The sequence below is a fragment of the Rattus norvegicus genome, chromosome 13 (genome assembly GCF_036323735.1).
Source record: "Rattus norvegicus strain BN/NHsdMcwi chromosome 13, GRCr8, whole genome shotgun sequence".
In the NCBI taxonomy this organism is placed as follows: domain Eukaryota; kingdom Metazoa; phylum Chordata; class Mammalia; order Rodentia; family Muridae; genus Rattus; species Rattus norvegicus.
In genome coordinates this window covers 98,143,355-98,170,454 of record NC_086031.1, presented here as the reverse complement: position 1 = coordinate 98,170,454, position 27,100 = coordinate 98,143,355, and the positions used below count along the sequence as shown (strand labels likewise).

Sequence of the window (27,100 nt, the reverse complement as noted above, 5' to 3'; positions counted from 1 at the left end):
CATAGAACCTTCTGGAACTACAGTTCTACATGCCAGCAAAATTCACAGAAGTTATCTTTTCTCAAAGGAATCCCTCAACCTCATCACGGACAAGCCCTGGCTCAAGCCCACCCTGAGACATCTTTCTGAGTAAAGATTGTCTTCCTTGGAGACATTTTGTCTGTTTGGGAAACCCAACCTTCTCGGGTTAATCCAGAGGGGAAGGGGGGCATACTAAGGTGGCTCTGAGGAGCTGAAGAGGAAGAATGTTAATAGTGAGGGGCTACTAGACAAACCCATGTTTTTCCCCAAGAGTGAACCACATACTCTATGCTGCTCATTTAATTCCCTGAAGGCGGGGCAAATATTCTTTACTTTTCAGGGCAGAAAAAGCTTAAATAATCAAACACTGCTAAGCAAACAGATAAAGCTACTCATTAAACCAGCCTGTGGCACAAGAGGAAAATTCGCTCCACTACCCATGTATCCATCTACCCCAGGACCACATTTATCTTAGACCCCAAACTAAACACATCACAACTTCACAGCGAAGACATGTTTCCCAATGGCAGTTAAGTAAAGTCTGATAAATCTTTAGAGACATAAAGAGCACACCTCAAGGGACTACATTCTTCTGACACAAAGAATTCCCACTGGAAATTACACTCAGAGAGAAGTTCATCAAACATCATCCCTGATCAGAAGAGGGGAGGAAAAGAAAAGGTTTACAGTAGAGACTGGGGTTGGGACCCATGCCCATGGTGATGAACGGAGCTGGCTAGTCAAGTCCGTGAGCCAAACTTGTTTTGAAGGAAACCCCACACTCAAACAATAGCTTTTGCAACCATGGATTTTGGAATGATCTGAAGGTCAAAGGGCTTTGGCCAGGGCAATTCAGGAAGCGGCAGGGGAAAGGCTCAACTGCTCCTGTCACGATTTGAAATGTTTTCCTGGGCCAATGTTTTCAGTCCACACAAAAAGAATATAGCAACCGATTCCTTAAGTCGGAGCTAAAGTCTATATTTGGCAAGAACAGTAAGCAAGGATAAGTCTTAACCATCAACTGCCAGAAAGAGGAGGCAGGAGCTGTCTCTGCAGACACATGCCATAGTCAAATCACCCACAATGGCTGAGCTCTGCAAGGTCAAATTGAAACCAGGCATGGCTTAGGAGGGTCTGGAAACCTCTGGTGGTGGTGGCTGTGGTGCCAGGTTATAGTAACAGGTCAAGCAAGAGCTGGAGTATCCACATCTGGTAGACCACATTATGGCCCAACCAATATAGCCGTCTGAGCTGGCTGAACTCAAAGTTACTGAAGAACCATCCCAGTCACCGTCTCTGCAGCCCAGAACAGAAAGCTGACCCTGTATGCACTCCACATCTGGCAGCGTAGGACTTTCCAGGCACATTCCCTGGAGGCCATATCCAGCAGGGTACAGCACGGAAGACCTCCTTACAGCAAGGACTCACAGAGCAGCTCTTCTTTCCATGCTGAAGGGACTTGGGGTTCTTGCTTATGGCATTTATTGCCAACCTCTTGGAAGCAAGCTCCAGGGTAATCCTTTCATTCTTTCCTCCCCTGAGCTCCCCTTAAGCCCAACAAAGCCCCACTACAATACAAAGCAGGCGGAAGTTGAGGCACAGCAAGAACAAAGTCAGTTGCCGAGGTGTGGGACCTCCACAATCTATTCCAGGGCTCTCTGTGTTTGCTGGTCACTCTTTCAAGTCATTCCCTGTGTGAAACTGTGAGACTACGCAATGCACCCCCCAACTGTGTCTACCTGCTGGTACCCAGCTCCTGAGACCCTGGCAACTTCCGAAGAGGTAAGAGTTACTATTTATGTGCCAATGAGGTGAGTGGCAGTCTGGGAGTCCTTAACACCTTCCAGGTGGTACCAAGAGGTACCATAAAGTAGAGAACAGGGTTAGAGGCTAGGGAACTTGAGCTCCAGCCCTCAATCTTCATCTAGAGATGAAGGTGAAAATGAATTGCTCACCTGTGGCCAAAAATTTAATCAATCATTCCGACTTAATGAGAACTCCATAAAAACTCAAAAGAACAAGGTTTGGAGAGCTTCCAGATGGCTGGGCCACGTGGAAGTGACTGGAGGAGCTGCATGCCCCTTCCCACACATTGTCCTACGCATCTCTGCCTGTCCATGTGCATGCTCTATAATATCCTGTATAACAAGCAAGGTCACTAAATGTTTCCCCAATCTCTGTGAGATGTCATGGCAAATGAATCAAATCTAGAGAATGAGTTCTGGAACTTGCATTGACAGCTAGTTGGTCAGAAGTGCAAGCCGATACCCTGGGACCGCCAACCAGTACCAGGAGTGGGGAGTTCTGGTGCACTTGGGCCTTTGGCCTGTGGGATCTACATGATTTCCAAGGAATTGTGAGAATTGTTAGGACATCTTGCTGGTGTCGGCTGAGGAACTATTTGAGGGACAGAAGAAACCTCCAAGAGCTATTCTGTACGGGAAGGGAGCAGGAGTCTGTTTTCTGTTCCCATAACAAAATAATTGAGGTTGAATATAAAGAAAGGAGATATATTTAGTCCCCAGTTTTCAGAGACTAAAACTCTAGACAGTATGGCACTACCTCTGGTGAAGGTCACCTTGGCTGTGTCACACTGTGACAGGTGGCATCACAGGTGGGATGGTGGAATAAAGGGGACAGAAAACCAGGGTAACAGCGACCCTGGGCTGTCCACTTCTTTCCTCATCTTTATTTTTTTTATACAGACTCTGTCAGGTTTCCATAAAACCAGTCTCATGCACTTCCAAAGGCAGTGCCCCAAGTTGACCTCCTATGAGGTGTCACAACTTTGCAACACACCTGAGGGCCACATCCCACCATATCCTAACTATAGCAGAGCAGATAGCACTGGTTTCCTATGAGACCTACGCAGGGCTCAGTGACGGTGGTCTCCTAGAAGGTCTCTTCCCTCAGTATTCTCTCAGCCCACTCCTTGACCACATATATCACAGAGTTTTATTATCTTCAGAACACTGATGCTGTCCTTTGTTTTTTATTATTACTAAAAAGTGGAGTGGAAAGCAGGGGTGCCATTAGGACTCAGGGCATGTCTGCTCAGGGTGCTGGTGGCAGGCTGCCCTGCGCCTCTGCGGTACAGGCTCCGGAAGGTCGTTTGGCGTCTTCAGATCCTAGTTTACTTCTGGGTAAAGTAGAGCATCAATGGGCAACAGAGTTGATGCAATAATTAAACGAACCACTACTAAATGAGTTTATTCAGAGAAATTGTACTCATTCACTCTGTACCGTCTGCTCTGAATAGCAAGTGCTCGTTAAATATTTTTAGATGAGATGAACATCGGGATGAGCCAGAAAGGGCCATTAATTATGTGTTGTTCCGCATTATGCTAGAGATTTGGGAGATTAAAAATAGTCCCCAAAGATAAATCTAATTGGAGAGAAAAGAAGGGATGAGGATGAGGAAACATTAGGAAAACTGTAGTGAAATGTCGATGCCAGAATGTTCTGAGAATGCTGGGAGACCGGCCTGGATGAACACCACAAGCCACAGCTCATGCAAGCAGGTGCAGGAAAGATGAGGAAGAGGCAAAGAACCAGTTGCCCGGCCTTACGCATGACAAGTAGGCCAGTAAGTGGCATTGAGAATGAGATTTGCCACACTTGGTGGCCTCTAGTCCCTCCCTCCCCTGTAGCCCCTCCCTCCCCTGTAGCCCCTCCCTCCTCTCCAGCCCCTCACCCCTCCCTTCTCTCTAGCCCCTCTCCCTCCTCTCTAACCCCTCACCCTCCTCTCTAGCCCCTCACCCTCCTCTCTAGCCCCTCACCCTCCTCTCTCTAGCCCCTCACCCTCCTCTCTCTAGCCCCTCTCCCTCCTAACCCCTCACCCTCCTCTCTAACCCCTCTCCCTCCTCTCTAGCCCCTCTCCCTCCTCTCTAGCCCCTCACCCTCCTCTCCAGCCCCTCACCCTCCTCTCCAGCCCCTCACCCTCCTCTCCAGCCCCTCACCCTCCTCTCCAGCCCCTCACCCTCCTCTCCAGCCCCTCACCCTCCTCTCCAGCCCCTCACCCTCCTCTCTAACCCCTCACCCTCCTCTCTAACCCCTCACCCTCCTCTCTAACCCCTCACCCTCCTCTCTAACCCCTCACCCTCCTCTCTAGCCCCTCTCCCTCCTCTCTAGCCCCTCACCCTCCTCTCTAGCCCCTCACCCTCCTCTCTAGCCCCTCACCCTCCTCTCTAGCCCCTCACCCTCCTCTCTAGCCCCTCACCCTCCTCTCTAGCCCCTCACCCTCCTCTCTAGCCCCTCTCCCTCCTCTCTAACCCCTCACCCTCCTCTCTAGCCCCTCTCCCTCCTCTCTAGCCCCTCTCCCTCCTCTCTAGCCCCTCACCCTCCTCTCTAACCCCTCTCCCTCCTCTCTAGCCCCTCTCCCTCCTCTCTAGCCCCTCACCCTCCTCTCTAGCCCCTCTCCCTCCTCTCTAGCCCCTCTCCCTCCTCTCTAGCCCCTCTCCCTCCTCTCTAGCCCCTCCCTCCTCTCCCTTGTCTTTGGACATCCTTTATGAGCAACAGATGACAGATGTAGATGAAAAAAGGTTGTGAAAAAGAAAGGTCATGAGGGATACCCAGGCTGAGGGAAGTTGGGAAACAGGCCCTGAATTCAGGTCAGCATGCATTCATGAAGTGCTCACAATGGCGTCTAAGAAAGGTCTGGTTTGGCCATTAGACCTGGCAGCTCTTCCATCTAAACAGGGTCAACAGTCACAGATACTTTGGACAGGGTCTTCACTGACCGGGTGGTTCAGATTCTCCCACAATACCAGATCTACAACCAGACATCCCTAGTCCCTCTTATCTGCCTTATTAACTCTGAACTGGCAGGCTGGTTACTTACATTTAAGGTCACTTAAAATCACATTATCAAAGAAATGGAGAGACAACAGCTCAGTGGGTAAAATGCTTGCTGGGCAAGTATGAGAATGTGAGTTCAAATCCCAGCACCCACAGAAGAATCCAGCCATCTGTGGGAGGCAGAAACAGGAGTGTCCCAGGGGCTCACTGCAAATAACAGGCAAACCCAGGAACACACACACACGAACACACACACACACACACACACACACACACACACACACACACACACCCAAGAGCATGTATGCATGAGTGCACACATAGACATGCAAAAATAAAACTAAATAAGATACTGGGATTATATCCTAAGAGCTTTACTTCAATGGTGAGTTTCGGCTCTCCTGAAAAGGATTCTTACATCCCTAGCTCTCTCACAGGGCTGTAGCACATACTTGTGCCTTGAAGGGTGCACTCTGAACCCTGTAGTTCATTCATAGCAAGGCAAGCATTTGGAAGTAGCTTGGGGAAGGGTGCATCCAACGCTGGGGCTTTCAGTCACTTTTGATCACCTGTTCTACCTCATTTAGAAACTGACCTTCATGGAGGGTGGGGAGAAAGCTGCTAGCCCCCTCAGTGAAAGCTGCTATCAGTTATTTGGCTGGACTATTGCCACCATTAAACCTCTAACGATCAAGCCTGCGCTGGTGACAGAGTATGAAGCACCCAGGGCAAGACCAGGTCCAACAGATTTCAGGAGATCCCACAACTCTGTTTCGTTCCTGTTTCTTGTAGGAACCCTCCCTCAAATAATGATGGTTTTCTTTTCTTTTCTTAGAATCCCTTCCAGGGTGGCCCTATCATGTGCCTAGAGAATTCAAACTTTCTAGGAGCTGGTGACCTAAGAAGGCTTCGCTGGACAGGACTAGTCTGAGCGTAGCTAAAAAGTTATGGCTCGCAAGACCATGGGGGAGACCTTGTCTATTTTAAGATAGGAAGGAGAAAGGAAAACAACATAGACAAAAATAACCATACAAGATCACGGCTAAAATATCCAGAGTGTCTACAGAAAAGGCACCATTAGATGTAACAGTGTATTTATGAAACACGGTAAGACACAGCACCAGTATGAACCCTTACAATGCAAATGAGCAAATAATGCAAATCCTCTACTTAGGGCTTTCCCATACATCAGTTTCCTTACTGGAACAAAGACCCAACGTCAGTACTCAAGAATCCTTATAAGATGCCAGCATGCCTGGCCACCACATCCCTGAGGTGACACCGAGGAGTTGAAGCAGAGGGGGCCTCCAAAGTTGGGAAAGTCTGGGGCTTAGAAATAACGGCCCGTCTGTCTGCTGACCTGGAAGCAGTTTTCCCAAGACCACATCATGTTATAAGACTAGAGTGAAGGCTGCCTGTTGTCACCAAGGAAGTGAGGATCGGGAAACAAGCAAGTCTTGCTGTCTTACCAAGTGCCGTGGTATTCTCTTGCCACCGGGGCCTTCAAGCAGATGCCGGGTAATCTCAGGTAAACATAGTGCAGCTCTGACACGGCTCTCACAACAGAGATTCCAAGGTTGACTCTTGTGGAAGACCACAGACCTCAACTCGGTTGCCCTCACTGCCAACACCAGTTGCAAGTGCAGTCTCTCAGGCCACTGGCACCTCTGACTAAACAGTCACCTGTTCTCTACTTCCCCATAACACCTTGGATTCAAGAATCCACTAGGGCGATTCGCTGAACTGGGGAAAGCACTTTTGTTTGTGCTAATGGCTTTACTATGAAGGATGCAAACCGCCAGGGTCAGCAAAATGAAGCTGCGGAAAGGGTAGGCCTGAACATCCCAAACCGTGCACTTCTGTGTTCAGTCGTGTGAAAATGAAAACACTCCACCTTGCTGCCATGCCCCTGTGTGCAAGGAGGGTGCCCATACGAGCTTCAGGGACCGGGCTTCTGTTAGTGTTTCATTAGGTGCAACTGGAATTGATCAGCATCAGCCCCGTGACTGAACTTAATCCTCAGTGCGGCTTGCCTCTTCTGCAGAGGTTGGCTACATGCCAAGCTTCAGGGCCAGTCACAGGGCTGGCCCTTCAGATAGATGACCAGCTTGTCCCCTGAGTCATCTCATTAACATAAACTCAGGTGTGAGCCAAGGGGCTCTACAGGAGCAGCTCAGGCACTCTTATCTCTCTGTAGATTCCAGAGGGTGAGAGGTCATCTCCACAACTCAGGGACAGAGGGCAGGAAAAAAACAATCAATTTACAACAAATCCACACAGCCATAAACACTGGGGACCTGGGAGTCAGCCTAGACTTCAGGTGACTTCAGTGTGACTCTGAGTGACTCCATGAACCACTCTCGGCCTCTATTTTCTCATCTAGAAAGAAGTGATAACTTATCACTATACAAACATCAGCCTCACTGGATAGAAATGTCAACAAGCTACACGGCAGGACTATTTTTCTAGTCACTACACTGAACGGCATAAAGGGGAAACAGGCCAAAATTAAAACTAATGATATATTTGACCAAATTACAGTTTCAACACTCAGCTGAGTCTTTCACACTGCAACCCAAGAAGGGTTTTTGAAATTTGAGATGTATGATTCAGAGCTGCTTCGACCAGCTACCAGAAGACATCAGCTCAGGTAGAAGGGATGTCCCCATTCAATGAGTCCCTGCTGAGTACCAGAGTCAGTCTCTGGCCATGTTAACGGAAAGGAGGATGTGTTTGTATGTGTGTGCATGTGTTCACATGGACAGAGTTAGTGACCAATAATAAAAATTGATGGTTCTACAAGCTACACTGTACCAGAAAGTGAGCCGTCTCCACCACAGATATGAAATAGCCACTCTTTTCTCCAAAAAGGGCACTCCAACCCATTATGTGTTGAGAGTTCTGTTCCTAAGCCTGCATGTCGCATCAGCACATACTTCAATCCTTCAAGTAGTCATGGATAATGGCTTTTGATACCAAAGACCCCTGGAAGACACTGTGTGGCCAGATGAGAAAGGTGTAAGAGCTCTGAAGAGCTTTAGAAAGGTAAGGAGGAAAAGCTGAAGGAAAGAAGGAGCTGGGACCTACTAAGTCACAAAATGATCAGAGCCGCCAGCCACCACCAGTCAGTCACACACAGCCAGGAACCCCACTCCACAGTGTGAAAAGCTATACACCGAGAAGCAAAACAATGGTGGCTCCTAGGAGATGAGTGTCCAGGTCATTCTTTGGGTGGCTTTGGAGCATCTTTTGACAGGAGATGTGGATGGTGGGCTGGGGAGACAGCCCAGTAAAGGACAAGTGACAAAGCATGAGGACGTGAGTTTGCAGTCCTGGGCAACCCTGCCAAGGCCAGGTGTAGTAGTACATACCTCAGGGGTCGGCTGGGGAGACAAAGATCTTGGTGGGGGCAGTGTTCATGATCCCACCAATGGAGCTCAAGTGTGAGCCTAGGGTTCGGTGAGAGAGCAAGACGCAAAGGTAAGTCAGAAGTCAGGTGAGATGGATCAACAGGTAAGGGTGAGGTACACACCTGTGAGTGCCTGAGTTTGGTTCCTGGACCCTGCAGTGAAGGGAGGGAACAGACTCCTGAAAGTTAGCCTCTGGCCTTCACAGGTAGAGTGCACAAACGAGTGCGTGTACACACACACACACACACACACACACACACACACACACACACACGCCTTCATCAATCTGAAAGCTCAATGCCTGTTGATGGGGAACTTCACAGTCACATCCCCTATTGGAGGGGAGGCTTCCAGGCATCATCATCATCCGGGCTTCTCTCTAGTTCCAGGAAAGCTCACGACAGTGAGTGGACTGGGCGTCTAGCTCTCCTTCAGCTAAGAATAAAGAGATCCATGGAAGAAGTGCAGGCCTGGTGGACTTTTACATGACATGCAAAATTAATTATAATAAGTTCAACCCAACTTGTACTTTATCAAGAAAGACAAGCTAATTATCTGCTAGAGAATTAACTCCTATTTAAAAGGGTATTTTACATTTGCAAAAAAAGGGCTGATGGGAATTCTTCCCGTTCTGATTCTATTCGAGGTCCTGTGTCCCTGAGTTTGTTTAAAGACGTTGGGGACCTTAGTGGACCTAAAAATGGGACATGGGGAGAAACAGATGTATATACCGAGCAGTTCGCAGAATCTAGCTCTTTCTGCTTGCACTGATGTTTTAATGGGTTTTATCAAGGCCAATGAGATACCTCAGAGGGTAAAGGTATTTGCTGCCAAGCTCGATAACTTGAGATCCTGGGACCCACATGGTGGAAAGTGAGAAGAATCTCACAGGCTGAATTCTCACCTCCACACTTGTGCTGTGCTGTGCCGTGTACATACACATCACACACTTTCTCTCTCTCTCTCTCTCTCTCTCTCTCTCTCTCTCTCTCTCTCTCACACACACACACACACACACACACACACACACACACACACACACACACACAAATATACCCACCCCAGACGTAATGTGTTTTATTAAAAGTGTAAAACTGTGAGGGATACAGAGAGTGGCTTGTATGTAGCCCTGGAATCTTCTAGTTCCATAAAATATCTGGCTGCTTGGGGCTTCCAAACTGCCTTACTGTGCCCCACCCAAAGAACAAACCCAGGATCACAGCCCAGGTATCAGATGACATACAGTATACACACTGGGCTGAGCTTTGGCAGTGGGTCAAGGACAGGGACGTCCCTTAATGCTGAGGACTTTGATTGGCAGCTAAATCTTGTATTTTGAGAGGGAAAGCAGGATCCAAAAAGTGAAAGTGAATTAGGACAACAGAAAAGAGAAATCCCAGCAGACTTACAGCTAGCATTCATTCCTGTAAAGGGGGTCAGAGTAAGCTAGAGACACTTCTGAAGCAGGGGGTTCCCTCCAGACCTGGCTGGGGTTTAAAACCCTGGATACGGGGCTGGGGATTTAGCTCAGTGGTAGAGCGCTTACCTAGGAAGCGCAAGGCCCTGGGTTCGATCCCCAGCTCCGAAAAAAAAAAAAGAACCAAAAAAAAAAAAAAAAAAAAAAAACCCTGGATACCACTGTAACTTCCATTAAGAGGTAACTGGTTAAGCAAAATGTGGCTATTAAACAGATGACAGCACTGAAGACAAAAATCTACGATGACCATACAGGAAGTAAGGGAGCCTACGGCATAAAGTGAGAATCAGCTAGAGTTTCTATATGAGAATCTGCAAAACATGCACATATATGGGTAAGGGAAGAAGAGGATATGTAAAAATGAAACTAGGGTGGTGAGGGCAGGGTTAGTAGACTTTTTTTTTCCACTGTAAAATGTTCTTAATGTTCCAACAATAAGTGTATATTAACAGCTTTTACTAACACTTAAGCTTCTGCAGTTTTCTTAAAGAGAAATTGCGTGTGGTTTTCCTTCCCCCCAGCATAGCACCAATTCAGAAAAACAAAAGGACCTGCACCTCACCGGGTACTGACGCTTCTCCAAACATTGAAATGAGGAGATCCGGAAAGCAGAGAAGTTTGACCTATTGCTTTAGTAATGATGTCAGATCATTTTATGGCGTGATGATACTTAATAGTTCTCATAAAAGAAAAAAGTGGATGGCTTATTACTTAACTATTTTATATTATAATTATGGTGAGTTTTAATCAACATCAGCCTTTACAGGCCAGACGTCGTTTACAGTACTTAGATAAACAACTACTTAATTTAATCTTCCCGCACCCCCATCCCATGTGAACATCGTCATTATTATCTCCATTCTCACTGAGGCGCTTGAAAGTTCCCTTGTCCAAGCGTGAAACGACAAGATCAAAATTCCAAGTCATAGCCATCTGCCCCAGAAACTTGGCTCCTAACGACCAACTTCCACTTCCTCTGGAGAGAATAAGTACATTTATAATAGGAAGGTTGAGTATGTATATAAGGCAAGGCAGAAACACAGGTTGACCAAATAGCCCAGGAGGGTCAGGTCTGGTGGTGCAAGCCTGGAGCTTCAGCACGCAGGAAGTAGCAAGAGGTCACCTTCAGTAACAAGGACTTCAAGGCCAGCCTGAGCTACATGAAACCCTGTGAAAAAGAGAGGGAAAAAAAGAAGTCTCGGAATTGGGGGGAGGGAGAATGGAGTGGGGAGAAGGGAAGGGAGGGGACCTGAGATGTTTGGGGAGAGGTGATAACACCTTAGAGTCAGCTTTTTAATTTCCCTATTTCCGCTATGTAAAGCGGGGTGCCTGATCCAGGGATAGGAACCTGCCTAAGAGCACCTTACTCTCAGTACAGGCTCCTGAGGTCACGGAGCTACTCACCCTCTTCCAACTCCTAGTGGTATCTCAGCCTTAGACTGCATGAAGGCAGAACAGGCCAGAAGAAACAGGAAAGGAGAGGTCAAAACCCAGCAACCAAGCCAACAGTCGGAGGGTGGGTCTGCAGGCTTATCTCAGAGGATTTCTCAAGGCAAATGGACAATTTGTACTCACCGTCCCAATCCCCACTAACTAGACAGCAAAGGCCAGAGCTCTGAGCACTCAGGGATGGAGGCACAGGGACCCCCGCATCGTCTTCTGACTCATTCTACCTGCTTTGTACCTGCCTTTCTTCTCCTGCATCAAGGACACTACGGAGAGTGGGATATAGTAATACTTAACACCTTTATCTATATTTTTAAGGTTCCAGACACTTAAAAATACACTAGTTAGAAACCCCATCATAAGATGCTCCAAGTTCCACCATGTACCAGGTCAAGGGCCTGAACCTCCGATTCTAAGCCCCTGGTATTCTGATGACAGAGGACACTGACGGTACAGAAATGTTTCACAAATACCAGAAATAACACTGCCATTGCAAAGGTTTCTCTAATTGAGTTACTGCTAAAAACAAAACAAAACCAAAACAAAAAACAAAACAAACACTTCTGGCACATGATACATACGTTAGTTTCCTAAGCCTGAGATATAACCTGGGTTAAGATCCCTTGCAAGGTCAGCTTTAAGGACAGAGGAGGACACTGTTCTTGAAAACCACTGGAATTCTCACTTGGAGACAGCCAAGGGATTGGGGGAAGGGAAGTTGTGTTTAAAGTACCTACAAGGCAATACACTCATCAAGGAGACCCTGACCACTTTTAAATAGGAATGCGACCAAGCTGAAAGGTGCTTACACTTGCAATCAAAAGAACATTTTTTGTGCTTGTCCAACCTCCCGGCTTCCAGGGCTTCCACGGCCTTGCCAAGGGCTCGATCACCAAACACACACACATCCCACCCCTCGGCTTGCCTGCTCTTTTTTTTAAATTCAGGGCAACTGAAGTCCCAAAGACTGGAAGCCAGTCCGACGACTGGAATGGTGCATTAAAATATCACATCGAGAGAATCATGTGACTCACTGTTCTCAAAATCTTACCAGTTTGAAAGAAGTGATTTTTTTTTTCTTTATAAGCATGGAAGTCACAAAACACAAGAAAATGATCCATTTTGCTTCAGTGACTGTCCCCTAAAAAGTCTGCTCTAGTCTTACCATTTCAAGATGGAGGCAGAGAAAACTCAGCCTGGAACCAAACCTGAGGGTGGAGGTCTGCAGCTACCACCTGAGCTCCTGCTTATAACTGCACTGTAGGCACGCGCACGCACGCGCGCACACGCACGCACGCACGCACGCGCACACATGCACGCAACTCCTGCCCCCTCCTCCCATCTGATTTATTTTTCTCCTTCTCTCTTTCCAGTAGCAACATCTGGCACTATTTAGTGCCGTGGTGGTGCACCTCAGGGCCATGATTCAAAGGGTGTGAGATTATTCCTTCCATGGAATAAACAGAAGGTATTGGACTGGGCAGGGATGTCCTACCCTTCACGGTGCTTCTTACGACAGACACAATCCCTGGGTCAGGCGTGTTCCTTCTACACACTTGATAATAGGAGTGAACAGCAGATGCCCAATGGGGTCCCACTCCCTGTGTAAGACAAGAAGCAAACCCTTTCTGGAAACACAAAGAACAGCTGGACTTGGTTTGTTTTTCCATGAAATTCAAGTCTGGGGTGGGGCTGTGAGGAGGCCTTTTGTCATAAATAAACCATGAAAGAAGCCAGGTAATGTACTGAATCTGCCCTGACGTCCTCTCTGTAAAGGCACTTCTACTTTTGCCAGGGCAGAACACAGACCGATGGTTTGCCAGTGATGTGTCTGGAGGCCAAGCTGACAAGAGACAGGCCTACTATGGTCTCTCATCTTGTCAACTCGTCTGGATGGAAACTCAGTAGGAGTCAGACCTCTGATGTGCCTATAAGAATGTTTCAGAAAGATGTAGGGGTCCCACTTCATAGGCTGGGGGTCTGCCCCAAGTTAAAGAGGGAAGTCTGGTGAGCCCGGACAAGAGCGAACATCCTTCTGTTTCTGCCCCTGGGCCTTCCTCAACACGATATGTTTCCCCATCAAACTGTAAGCCAGAATAAAACCTTCCCCCCTTACCCTGCTTTCCACAGCAGTGAGGAGGGCAACAGTACTTAAGAGGAAACTGCTTTTATCTCCTATGGAAGTTCCAAGCAGGCTCAGCTGATTTCCTATGCAAAGGAAAACCAACCTTCCTTTTCTTTACATTACATAAAATGTGGGTCTTGCTGGCAGAAGGGAATACAGATTTCCTAACTTTTTTTTTTTCCGGAGCTGGGGACCGAACCCAGGGCCTCAAGCGCTCTACCACTGAGCTAAATCCCCAACCCCAATTTCCTAACTTTTAAGGAATGGTATCTGACATAGATATATCCTGAAAACAAACATAACTTGGGAGATTTTGTTCTTGGGTTCTGGATGAAAACATCTATAGGAAAAAAAAAAAAAAAAAAAACTCATCACGATTAGAAAGCACTAGCAAGTTGAATGTAAAATGTGCCTCCTTTTACTTTACGATAAAAGTTTGCTCTAAGGCAGGGGCCCAACTATCGACAATACACTATGCCCATTCACTGTTTGCTCACCTCTAATTTTTCTCAATCAGTAAGGTCAGAAGCTGACAGCAGCACATATGGTCTATGGTAAATGTTAGCCAGTAAAAATTTATCCAAGAGGGAGTATGAAGGGACCTAAAATCAGCAGAAAAAAAAAAAAAAAAAAAAAAAAAAAAAAAAAAAAGAGCGTCCAGGCAACCCTGTGAAGGATTACTTGACTAGGTTAAGTGGGAAAGGCCCACCCTAACTGTGGGTGCCACCATTTCTGTGGGGCTGGGACCTGGGGAGAACACAAGGAAAGCAAGCCGAGTGTAGCCTCCCATCTCTCTGCTTCCTAGCTGCAGATACCACAGAACCAGCTGCCTCAAGCTCTAACCACCACATCTTCTCGGCGGTAAACGAAGGTCCCTTTAAACTGTGAGTCAAAAGAAACCCTTCCAGGCTTCTGGCTGGAGCATCTTCCCACAGTAACAGCACAAAGAAACCCATATGGGGATCTTCATCATACAGGGATACAGCAAAGGCTTTGGAACCAAGGAGAGCTGTGTTCTCATCCTAGCCTCGTACTGCAAAATGGCCCTTAAAAATATATATATATAAAGTTAAAAGATAAAAGCAGGCCAAAACCTTGTCTCTGAAGCACTGTTTGACTGGTCTGTTTACCTCTAGTGCCCTTTTTTTCTCACAAGGGACACGGGGTAAAATTAAACACAGGTCTTGTTCCTATCAGAAACATGTCCAAACAGTTGAGGCTCAAACGACAAAGTTCCACTCTGCTACACAGAGGGACCCTGTCTGCCACAACTGCAGAAGCAGAAAGAGCGTGTAATAATTCCCTTTCCATTAAAAACAACAAATCTGTTTCTTTGCAGGCTGCAGCCTTGGAAAGAAATTCTGTAGGCCCTTGGTGTACTTCGGGAAGGCTAGAGGAAACAGCACAAAGATGCTTAGCAGAACAACATCTCCTGAAGATAAACCATGCCCTAAACAAGCTGCTTGCTGGAACTCGGTCGTGCACAGTCTAAGGCCCCTGGATGCTCTCTCCCTTACTGTGAGACTACAAACACTGACAGAACATATTTTCCAGATTCACACAGTGCTTCACACACAGAAGGGACTGTCGGCAGCTACGAGACCTGTGGTCTAACCTCTCTACCCACCAGCTTGCACTACCATGAACCGCCAAAGAGCTGTTAACTTGAGATGCTTGAAGCTCTGGGGATCAAGCCTAGGCCCTTGCACCTGCCAAGCAAGCACTTTCCATTTAGAAAGCCCTTTCCCAACCCTTTATTTGCATGTACCTTGGCAAATTTTTTTTTTTTAGCTCTTCCTTAAAATATTAAGTTGCTAAGAAAATGGGATTAAATCAATGCTAATAGTTGGCCCATGTTCCAGGACCTAGGTAAAATTGTGACCCTCAGGTACTGGTTTCCAAAATCCTTTCACTTAAGTCTGGTTTTGTTCTAGATGGAAACCTGAAAACCAAAAAGGTACTAGTATTCAAAACGACTAAGTGGACTACTTTATTTCAGGTCGTACACTCTACATGGGATGCTGCTACACATACACATAATGTACACATACACATATACATACACATAATGTACACATACACACATATCAGTCTACGGCCTGCCAAGACCCTATTTTAGCACCAAGGACCAAGGCTCTGAAATTAATCACGCATGTGACCTTGGATTAGTCATAAACCTCTCCGGGCCTCATTTCCATAACTGCATAATGAGCTTGAACTAGATCAATGGTTTTCCAATTTCACTGCACAGTAGAATCGTGTGGGGAGCTTTTCAAAATCTTGGCATGTGCGCAGGCTGTACCTTAGACCAAATGAATCAAAACCTTTAGTGGGGGTGAGAGAGGGTAAGGGCAGGCAAGGATCCTGAGCACCAGAGACTGTCAACCATCCACTCGTAACAGCGTAGAATCAACAGCCTTCCAGAGTGGATTAGAAGACCATTCTGGGGATCAGGATGATTTCTATCCTTAAGCTGGACGTGGTAGCACCTGTACATAATCTCAGCGTCTGGCAGCAGAGGGAAGATGATCGCTGCAAGTTCAAGGCTAGCCTGAACTCCACAGTGACCCCATCTCAAAACAGCAAACAGAATATCTTCAGTGTGTGGTTAGTTATTTGGTATCAAAGTGGACAGAGTTGCCTAAGCACTACCTGTGGCCATAATTTGCGTCCAAACTGCTCTCCAGGGATCTTGGAGAATGGAGAGGACTGCTATCACAGCGAGAAGATCTGAGGAAACATGGCCTGCTACAGAGGCCTCCTCCCTGGCCTCTGAGGGTCTCAGCCCTTGAAATCTCATCAGACCAACTGGAGGGTTGGCACAAACAGACCAAGCAGGGAAACACACCTCGTCACCCTTCTCCAGACTCACGCCTCCTAGAGAAACATGCTTTAGAATGTAGCCAGGCGGACTGCTTTCCTGTCAGTTTCTTGACCTAGTGCTAATGTTTGCAATCGGTGACTACCACTCACCCCACTGCCAAGAGTTGCCTGAACTCCTCTTTTGACAGCCCAGGTAGCTGATCCCAGTTCAGTTCAGTTCGGTTCATAGGTCTGACCTGGTATTGCCCCAGAGTCCTGGGTTCAGGCCAACTTGCCCTTTCCCTCTGTTTAAGATGCAAGGACATCTCAAAGACCAGGGGGCTGGCTTAGCTGAACCAACTACTCTTTATAGACCACTCTCCATTATCCCATACCATGAGGAACTACGGGCTCTCACAATAGGGCAAACCTAAGAGCCTGGGAGGTCACCAATGAGGGGGTCACTCAAACTCCACAAGAATGTGCGCTGTAGGGTCACGGGAAAACCTACCTATGAGGAGCAGACCAATAAGAATAGGGTTGGGAGGGAGGCGTGCTCAAGCCCACGGTCTTTCACTTGGATTGCAATGAGGCAAGGCCGGCAGGCAAGTTCCTTCAGGGGAACGTTCAGGACCCACTCAAATGAGCAAGCATTAGCTCCTTTTCTTCCCTCACACTCCAGCTCCGCTCTGGCACTCAGGGTTGCAGCAGCCCACACCCCCTCCTTCTATCATCTACCCTTTTATAGTCAGACTACAATCCTCCTTCCAAAAATAAATCGAGGAGAGGCCAGCGAAGACAAAGTTGAAAAGTTTTATACTTTCATTATTCTATCCAGGACATTAGCTGGACAGATTTATCATCCCATTTTCCTAAGCTCTCCTACAAATAAATAATTCTAGGGTATGCCCAAATTACTCAGCCTCTTGACCCAACATGTTTTTGCAATTACTTGGCACAACTGTATGCTACTTAAATTAGGTAACAGTCACCAAGTTATTTTTAGGCCCTAGCAACACACACACACACACACACACACACACACACACACACACACACACAGCTAGACCTAGGTGGTTGTACTCCCGGGAGAGAAGAGGACAAACCACCTTTTCTGACTGACACATTTCAATCCACAGAAATATTGCCGAGCTACCCGGAGAGCGTGCTCAGCGTGCATCCGGGGCTCTGCTGCTGAACACTTTGCAAGCCTTCGCTTACTGAACTCCTGAGTGAACATCACAAGGACAACACCAGTGCTGTGCCTTCTTTTTACCAATGAGGAAGCCAGAGAACTCAAGGTTTCAGCAACCTGCCCAAGGACATCAAATGGAGGAACCTAGTGTCCTGCCGATCGGCTGTGCTTCCTACATTTCTCTACGTTTTCTTATAGAGCGAATGTTTGGCTCGTAGCCTTGAGTATTAATCAGGCATTCGGAATTACAAGAATAAAATAAGGTTGCAATGCAGATGTGTCTTAAAAGGGTGGACAAAGCAAGGAGGGATATGTTACTCTCCCCCCCAAAGAAAGCCGACTAAGAAGACTTTCCCAGGGTCTCTAGTTTCTTGGCGTAGCTATTCAGTCTGCACTGCTTACTAGTGAGTATTTCAGGAACTATTCCGACTCAGGAAAACTGTTAGACCCAATTTGCTCTTTATCCCGGAGTTAAGAGGAAGGTATGGGAGCTTTTGATGGGTATGCAGAGCATGAACTTACGTATTCTTACATACATGCCATCTTACCATTGAAAACAGTTCAACTGCACCTGAATATTTTAATAGAAAATATTTCTAAGATGGGGAGGGGGTGGGGAGTAGGGGGAAGTTTTTAGTGTAGGTCTCACTCCCTTGCCTGACTCCTCTCTCTGCATCAATCTTTTTCAGCTACTTCTCTGCCAGTCCTTTGAGTCCTTACCCCCGACCCCCACAACCCCTCCAAAATGCTTCTGGTGGAGAGCAGAGCTATAAAACCCACAGCAGACAGGCTACCTTCATTTTGTAAGGCAGCAAGTACAGGCCTGGACTCTGACACACGGAATGCACAGGCAGAGACAGGCCCTGAGGGGGTCCTAAGAAGGGGAAGGAGGCTTCTCCTTAGACTCAAGACCCAGTCACTAACAGTGGCATTCCACATTTGAAGAACATTCCTGGGCAAGTATATTACACTAAGTATTTAGCTGGGAAAGAAAAGTGTCTGCACCACTCTGTAAAATACTCCCAGCTCAATTAAATATATAACACTGACATTAGACTACAGCACACGACACAGAATATTTCAAAAACAAGGAAGGGGGAGACGAAGAAAGGAAACACATGTTTGATCTGGTTGGCAATAAGGGTGTTCATTTTGAAAATTTTGATCATAAAATTTTAAAGGCCATGGCTACAATGAGGGGACAGTAGGAGACATGCCCTTCCCACATACATAAAGGACAAATGATTTCCCTGACCCCAGTGATGTTAAAAAGGATGGGAGTCTTACTGAAGTGACACCTCTCATTTTAGAAGGACGATCCAGCCTCCTTACTTAGGTTTGAAATCAAGTTACAGTTGATCAAAACAACCAACATTGGTGTGGGAAAGGTTACAATTCTTTCAAAGACTGAATCTCTAACGATTTATTCATCTGGGTCACTCGGATGAGGTTGACCAGAAGCAAGGGTCTGGTGCCATATATCCTTCAGTGGGTAAGAAAGAGCCAGAGACTACACAGTCTCAGACCTAGGTCACAGCGGGGCGGGGACTATAAATTAGAACAGTAACTTAATCCCAGGGGCTTCTGTGCCTCCGATCAGTTTCGTCCCAACCTGACACTGCTTGACGAAAATGGCAACCCAGCCGCCACTGGGCTCGACAGGCAGCTCCAAAAATGGAGAACATGGCATTGAAACTGAGGGACAGAAAAGCTGGAACGGGAGGGTAGCAACCGGTGTTTACAAACATGAACCAGAGTCTCAGACGGATCAGGCATCTTTGAAAAAAAAAAAGTCTCTGAAAATAAATTCAGCAAGAACTGGGGACTTCCAGCCATATAGTCTAACCATCTACCCCCACCCCAGCAGCCACAGGCTCCCTACAAAATCCACTCATTCCAAAATGGTGCCGTTCCCGCACCAGCTGAAATGCAATCTTAGCTTACCAACAAGGTGAGTCCTAAAAATAAGTCTCAGAAGAGAAGTCAGACCAGAATGGTCTGCTTGATCCACTCAAGAACCTAGGAGAAGCTGCCCACCATGCTTGTTGAGAGAAAAGCACCTCATTCTCTACCTCGAGAGCGCTCTGAAATGAACCTCTGGTTTGATCAGAGAAGAGGATAACTGGGGGGCTCAATGTCCCATCTCTTTGTCCTCCTCCTTAACTTGGTCCTGATTTTAGGCCATTCCTCCAAAAGGTACCAAATTCATGATCACAAAGTAGACAAGCGAACCTTTTACTCCTGAACTATGTATTTTCAACCAAATTCCAAGAGAGTTGAAGGAAAATTCCCCCCAAAACTACAAATTACCCAACCTCTACCACCAGAGCGTCTTCCGAGCTGGCCGCCACGGTGTCGAACCAATCCGAAATGACGAGCCCTCAGCGCAGCTGCCCAGGGCGCCTGGTAGTGAGGTCAGCAGCGTGTCCAGCCCCGCCCCACTGAGGCAGTCTTTACACTGACACTGAGGAGCAAACCCAGGCTGCAGGGATCTTCAGATAGATCTATGGGAGAAGGCTGGAGGAATCCCTTCTTCCTTAGCAGTACCCATGAAACATTTCTCAGCAACTGATGGGCCATCCCAAAACCCACCGAGCTCCACAGCAAGAGAGAGAATAGGATCCACTCATCCTAATAAGCCCTGTGTTCGAGTTTAGAGCCATCATAAACCAAGTCTGCTTACTCCTCTTAGATTACATAGACCAAAAGGGCTGATTTTTACCAAACCTATCCAATTACAAGATAAAAAAAAGGCAGCCCGCAAAGCTTTTTGTTACAGGTGAGGAAATTGTAGATGGTGTTTTCTCATCTGTAAAAAAAAGACAAGACAAGATCATGCCAAGAGAAGAACAGCAGGCTAAAGGCACAGGGGGGTTATAAAGTCAACCAAACAACAATTCAGAAGAACACAACTACACAACTGAACCCTGACATATTTGTGACTCCAAGAAAACTTGCCACCACCATGACAGGACCCAGAGCTTCTAGAACTGTGTAGAACTGAGCCCACATAACCCCAGAGAAAGCTGCATCTTTGTGAGAGTTGTCCAAAGGATTAAAGTGGGAAGGGGCGTTCCTTAGCAATGGGTGATTAAGCCACATTCCTCAGAGCAAGGAGAATGACTAGAGATGTCCCACAATGACAAATCTGAGCGTGCTTCCCTAAGCAGCCTATCCCAAGTTAAACATGAAAAGCGTTCAAAGGAAGGCAGCACCATGATGATCAACAGCACTTTAGTGTTGGAGTTGGGATACTGCCCCCCCAACCTGCCCAAACCCCATACACACACACACACACACACACACACACACACACACACACACACACACACAATGGCTCAAAACAGAGAGATAGTTATCACTCTCCATCAAGACCAGGTAGCTGTTATCAGAAGAGTGATGCTCGGAGCCCAAAAGGACAGTGTTAGAGGACAAAGATGAACAAGTGGACCATGCACATGATCAGGGTAACATGGTCATGGTTAGAAGCTCAGAGAAGACTGGGTCATCTATCTCTTTTGGGGGGGGGGGGTTGTCCAGTCATCACAGTTGTCCTACACTAGGGGAAAGTGATGCATTCCTTCTAGGGATGAAACAGAGGTAACTGTCGTCAGGTGATACCAGAACGATCAATAGGTTGTAGGGCAGTTTGTATCTCTATCCTCTTGGAGCTTCCTCAGAGGAACGGATGCATTTGGAGAATTCCCACACTTTCAATAAGGCTTTAAGATAAAGATGTGCGCCTTTGTTGAAGATGACTATATAAGCAATGTGAACATCAAGGCAGCCAGGTGAGACACAGGAAGCGTTCCTCACATAATGCACTGGCACCTGTAGATGCAGCCTCCTCTGGTCCCTCAACACTTAGGTCTTGAGAGACAAAAACTTTCCAACCCACTCACCAACTGAAACAGCTACCACAGAAGGCATGACCTGAGACACCGTCTTGGCTGTACAAAGCGCCTTTTGCAAACCATGTCAAGTGAAATGTCTTAGGCAACACAAAGCAGAAGCCAGACCAAGACTCAGATCTGCATTATCAATGCACTGCTACTTAGATTTTCTTAATAAACCAAAATAATAAGAGGAGGGTAGAAGTGAAGACAAGAAGAAAGGCTCTTTTGGTTCATGGTGCCCGGGTAATTAAGAGAAGACTGCTGCGTGTGGGAGAATCTCATGGGGGGAACCTGGCTGATCAGGATGGTATCTGAGGGAGGAAGGAATGTGGGGGGAGGGGGGAAGAGGGAGGAGGAGGGGGAGGGGGGTAGGGCGAAGGGAGAGTCATTACCTTTCAATACCAGGGGTTCTTTGCCTTCTCTCTTCAGGGACTCGAGAACTATGTGAAGTGGTTGGGATGGCGTCACACGGCTCGGCTCATTGGTATTCTCATCATAAACTATGATTTCTTTGGAAAAAATCCTCTTGAAAGAGTCTTTGCCTTCTCTACAGGAAATCAAGTCTAAGACAGTGATCTTGCCCTGTTGCAGCCTCCGCCGGCTGATCTTATCTGCACAGTTAATGTGGACAGCTCCTTGGATGTGACTCTTGTTGTACTCCATGAAAGGCCTGCAGTCAATGATGACAGGACCCTGGCTGGGCAGGTGACTCTTGCTGCATTTGGTCATCTTCTTCGCCAGGTCATTGGGGTAGATGATTTTGATGCTGGCTAGCTGCTTGGGAGTCCCTGACACGGGGCTGCCCACCCCGCCCGATGGACTTAAAGAGCCTATATTTTCATTGTTGTTGACCATCTGGTTAGCAGGGCAGGTGGTCGAGGTTCCTATGGCAGTGGTGGCAGTGCCTGCAGCGATGGCTTGAGTCTGGGCCTGATGATCCTTGTCGTAGGTTGCCACAGTGCAGCAGCTAGTGCTGCTGCATCCGCAATTCAGGGAGCGGGCAGAGCCGCTGGATGAGGGCATATACGTCAGATTCGCAGCCTTGAGGGTCACGACGGCTGTGGCAATGACAGGAGTGTGGTTATTGCTGCCTGGGCTGGCAGAGCCCAGGTAGCTGGAGTCTAAACAAAGGTTGAGATCCTGAGGTCGGACAGGCCTAGACAGTGCTACTACTACCCTGTCGTCTAAAGGGGACGGAGGCATGAGTAGGCTGAAGACTGGCGATTCAAGAAGAACTCAAGAGTCTGTGGAGAAGAGGAAGAAAGAAAGAACAGTCACATGACACGGGCGCCAGTCTCATCCAATCCCCGGGCTAAAAATCCTCTTTGATATATTCAGAGAGGATGCATGCCTGAGGGACCCCATCCATCCTGATGCTAAGCCAAAGTTTAAAGTCGGACGTGACGTCAGAAATGGTTAAGAGACCTACTTTCGTGGGCCTGCATCGAAGTTCAGCCTCAGTGAAGGTAAAAGCGCAGAGGACCGAAAGCACTAAAGGCAGACGGGGAGGCTCTTAGGTTTCTTCTGAGCCTCCTCTCCTGCACAGAAGTCCACTTGACCTGTGATGGACGAATCTGTCCACCCTGGCATCTACTGTATTCCTTTCCCCAGAGCCAAGGCAGAGAGACAGGCAAGAGCATTTTCAGAGCTCACACAGAGATGCACAGAAACGCACTACGTTTACATGAGGGGCTGGATGTCAACCTTCTGCAAATCTGAAGGAATGTGTCTTCCTATGTCAATCTCCATGGCTAGGAGCTAATCGTGCCTTCCATTCTGGCGAGTCCTTTGAAAAGCTCAACATCGTCCTATTCAAAGCTTACACTAGCCTCTGCCAAATCAAATCAAGCTGCATGCTCCCCTTATACTATGAATAACTGTCCAAAAACCAAGTGGCCAAGGGAGTCAGGTCTGCGAACTCCAACCGAAACTGGCCCATGACCCATTCCTCTGTGACCCCACTTGTCCTTACCCCTCTCTGTGCTGTGCCCCTATGCAAAAAGGGGGGGCCCTTGAGTTTCACCTGGGTAGTGCAGTGCAGACTTTACATCTCCATGGGAGTGGGAACTTGTAAAAAATGTCTCAGTCCTGTACTGATATTCTTCTTGGAAACAGCAAAGATGAGAGCCACCTCACTTGTCCCTTTACTACAGACAGGCTAATTGGGAAGCGAGGAAGTAGTGCCCACAGGGGTTACCTCTGCCTCCTCCAAGGGTGCCTGCAATGGGTCACTTACCTCCTCCCCCCAGGCAGAAGGCCACTCTATAACATAGCAATTCTGACTCGTCTAATAGAGAAATCAAACCCCAAGCAAAAGCCACTCATCTAAAGGAACTTTAAGAGCTGTCTGGAAAAACATCAAGAATCATCGGTCTATTCATGACCGGCACTGTTCTCTGAGACCGAGCCAAATTGTCACCAGCGAAAATCCACACACGCGCACCCAGGAGCACGTACCCACCCGTGTAGGCATATCCCCACTGACTCCGGTTTCTCTCACCCACCTTTGGTTGGGAGCAAAGGATCCCTCCCTCCCTCTTTCCCTGCCTCCTTTGCGTAGTATTTTTTTTTTTCATAGCGAGTACTATTCCAGAAACTGTAACTGTGTCTCGGCTGGACCATAAATGCAGACAAAGTCTTTGCTATTGTGCTACCTGGTAGGGACATCCAGGATCAGTAGCCCATTCCCTAGGAGGGGGACCCAGGAACGACTTTCCAGAGACACAGGCTGGGACCCGTACCTCTACACTGTGCTGCTCGCACACAGGCAGAGTGCACGGAGATCTGCATCCTTGCAGCAGATAGCTCCAAACCCATCCGGTTTGGCCCGGGAAACCTCCCACAAAAAAATAGCACTACCCCCCTACCCGCTTTCTTGCTAATCTCCCTTCCATCACTAACATGGACTGAAGAAAAAATTCCCCACTCCTGGGGTACGTAGCATCTCTCTTCCATGCAACCACAGAGCATCAGCAAAGCCTTGGGCTTTGAAAACTGCCATAAAGCACCTTAACCAAACCAAAACTCATTTCCCCCTTCATTCCAGGGCAAACAGACCCAAAAACCTAAATCTTAGGATCTTCCTTGCCTGATGTGGGTCTGTCTCTGTTTCTGTCTATCTCTCTCTGTCTCAGTCCCCTCTCTCTCTCTCTCTCTCTCTCTCTCTCTCTCTCTCTCTCACACACACACACACACACACACACACACACACACACACACACACACACACAAAACCTTCCGCCCTCCAGCTCTGAGTGACCGTAATGTCTTCCACTTACTTCATCAATAAGCGTAGCCCTCTACCATCTGGCGCCCGCTTCAGCTATGCGCTCGCGCAGTGCGCCCCCATTCACTCAGCTTCATTGATCCCCAGCAGCAACACAGAGTTACTTTCTCTTTTGCTACAGCGTAAATGTAAGCTTTGGAGGAGGCGGGGCTGACTCCGAGCGACAGCACAATGCGCCAGTGAGGACCCAGAGACAGCCGCCCGCTACATCACAGTGGTCTCTGACCAATAGGAGGCCAAGGAGGGTGGAGAAAGGGGCGAGGCCTCGCCTTGGGATGGAGGCCGGCTCGGACGCGCTTGTGGGTTTGGTGTGTTAGAACGCGGGTGGTGATGTCATTGGCAACCAATCAAAAACTTAAAAGTGCTAGCCCGGGCCCGCTTGGAGCAGCGGCTCTCTATTTACATGTAAACCTAGGCAGCTGGACGCGGTTAACCCTTCCCGGGACTGAAGTGTCAATGGCTTGCTCTGGTCGCTCTGGCTGAAACTGGTTCTTTTGACCCTTCCCTGCCCCCTGGTGCGGACACAGCCTCACGGGGTCTCCTTTCCACCTTTTGATTCCAGGCAGAGTGCCCGTCCAACTTTCCCGAGGCCAGAGACGACTCGAAACAGGGTCCCTCCATGGCTGTAGCTGCGCCGCGCGGGACGTGAGCGTGCACAGGGCCGGCCTCCCCGTAGCCCCGCTTGGCCCGGCCCGCAGATGTCGCTGCCCCTCCGGCTACCTTACTGCTCTCCTGCGCGGCGGCTGCGCGCGGTGCTTCTGTTCCCCTACTTCTGTGCCCCTGTCACTCCTCCGCCGTCCCCAGTCTGTTCTCAGGAGCCCGACTCCGAACCCGAAAGCTGCACCCCAGAGAACTACACGGAGGAGGACGCCTGGCTCTGTGCGGGCAGCCAGTGGGGGCCCGTGCTGAGCGGCAGCGTGGGCGCCGTCCCGCAGAGCTGGGCGTGGCCGGGCCCTCCGAACTCTCCTCAAACCCCTCAGCCCCGGCACCGACCTCCTCCTCCCACCCCAGTCTCAGTGTCCTCCTCGGCCGCCTCCCCTGCCGTGTTGTTTTGGAACCCGCAATACATCCGTCCCCCGGTGCTGGGCCGCCCCCGGCCCCCAGTGGCGCAGGGCCCTCGGCGAGCCAAGGAGCGCCAGGCTGGAACAGCAAGCGCTGGAGGGAAGGAGCCGGAGCTCGGGGTGTACAGCCAGAATGAGCGGCGGTTGAGGAGCATGGAAGGGCCCACGCCAGCTCTCCCGGCTCCCCGAACTTTGTCCATCAGAGGAGTAGATGGTCGTGGCATGTGTCCGCTGAAGAGAAGTGGGAAGCTGGGCAAGCCTGCCAGCGCCTTGCCAGAAAAGTATCAGGGAAGGTGCAAAAGAGTGACTCTGGAATTCAAAGGAGTGGAAAAGCCCAGATGAACTGTGACGAAGTTGCATCAAAGAATCCTAAAGCAATAGAGCTTTTTATACCCTACCCCCTTCTAGCTCAGAGAAGACCACCAAAATGTGAAGTAATTGAAGCGAAATAAAACATTATCAGCTCTGTGGAAGGTTCAGTCGTTCTTAATGATGGGAGGTGTTTGAAAGCAGACTTTAGACGCCATTCTTTCACCATTGATGTGTTGATCTGTGATCAGAAGATGTCCAACCGTCAACTTAGCTGGCTATCTCGGTCAATTTAGCATGATCTCCCTTGGAGTTCAGTACTTGTACACAAGTGCACACTGGTGTTGCAAAAGGATTTTCTGTAGCTCCATTCTGACCACATCACCCATACTTGAATGTCCGCACATGAGTGTCCAGGTCACAGCATTTGGTCCTTAGATCTTTGAGGATTAACAGTCCGGCTAGTGGAAGAGTTAGGCTGTGTGTATTTTCCATAGAACCCAGAAGAGAAATTCCCAGAACAAATTTGTAGGCTTGTAGCTTAAAGATCACAGACTATCTATCCCTGAGTATTTACTGAGTGTGTGCCTCCTGGGGTCCCCATTGTCCATTTGAGTGCTAGGTATTACTTAGGTCTGCCATTTGTCTGCAAGCCCTTTGTCTGCCAGCCACTTTCGCTGTGTTCTTCACTGTGTACATTTGTCAACCGCAAATTCCCTAGCCCAGAAAAAGATGAAAAGATGCTGTGGAAACGATTGGGGGGTGTGGGGATGGTAGGGCAAGGTTCTCTATTGATTAAAGGTATTGGGAGGGCTGTGTTTGCTTTAGGAGCCTCTGTCTAAAGGTACCTACAACCTGTAAGTCGTGATTCGCAGACCCTGATGGAGGTAATGTGAGGAAGAAATGCAATCATTTAATAAGATGATTATTATAGTTTCAAACCGATAAGTTATAGTATCTCGGTTGACTAAAAGTCTGTCATCCGGGCTGGAAAATTGGGAAAACTGACAAAAACTACTCATCCTATCAAACCTTGAAGCATTAAATAATTCCCATCCATTAGCATATGCATGGATAACTACCAGGTCATTAACATATGCAAAGGTGTGGAGGCTTTTAAATTAGGCGGCAGTTTGCATAGCTATGCCCCAAGAAGTCAGATTCCAGATGGTTTTTTCCAGGATGTTTTTGTGCAGAGGGAGGTGATTTCAATTACTGATTTGAAGTCATAATGTAAAAATACTTTCTGAAACTTAGCCTTGTTTAAACGTACGG

The 27,100-nt window shown here is 48.0% G+C and overlaps 1 protein-coding gene across 2 annotated transcripts in view; it reads right to left on the bottom strand.

Moving 5' to 3' along the window:
- Dusp10 (dual specificity phosphatase 10) overlaps window positions 1-25,138 on the bottom strand; it is a 37,988-nt gene extending 12,850 nt beyond the window's left edge. The window contains exons 1-2 of one of the 2 annotated variants that reach the window (XM_039091057.2): window positions 25,005-25,138; window positions 21,562-22,413 (exon numbers count right to left, since the gene is read on the bottom strand). In XM_039091057.2, coding sequence (XP_038946985.1) covers window positions 21,562-22,372 — 811 coding nt within the window. In that variant the 5' untranslated portion in view covers window positions 22,373-22,413; window positions 25,005-25,138. Of the gene's footprint in view, window positions 1-21,561; window positions 22,414-24,447; window positions 24,563-25,004 lie in introns of those variants that run through there. The other variant, NM_001105734.1, reaches the window with a different exon arrangement.
- Between the last annotated feature and the right edge of the window lie 1,962 nt (window positions 25,139-27,100).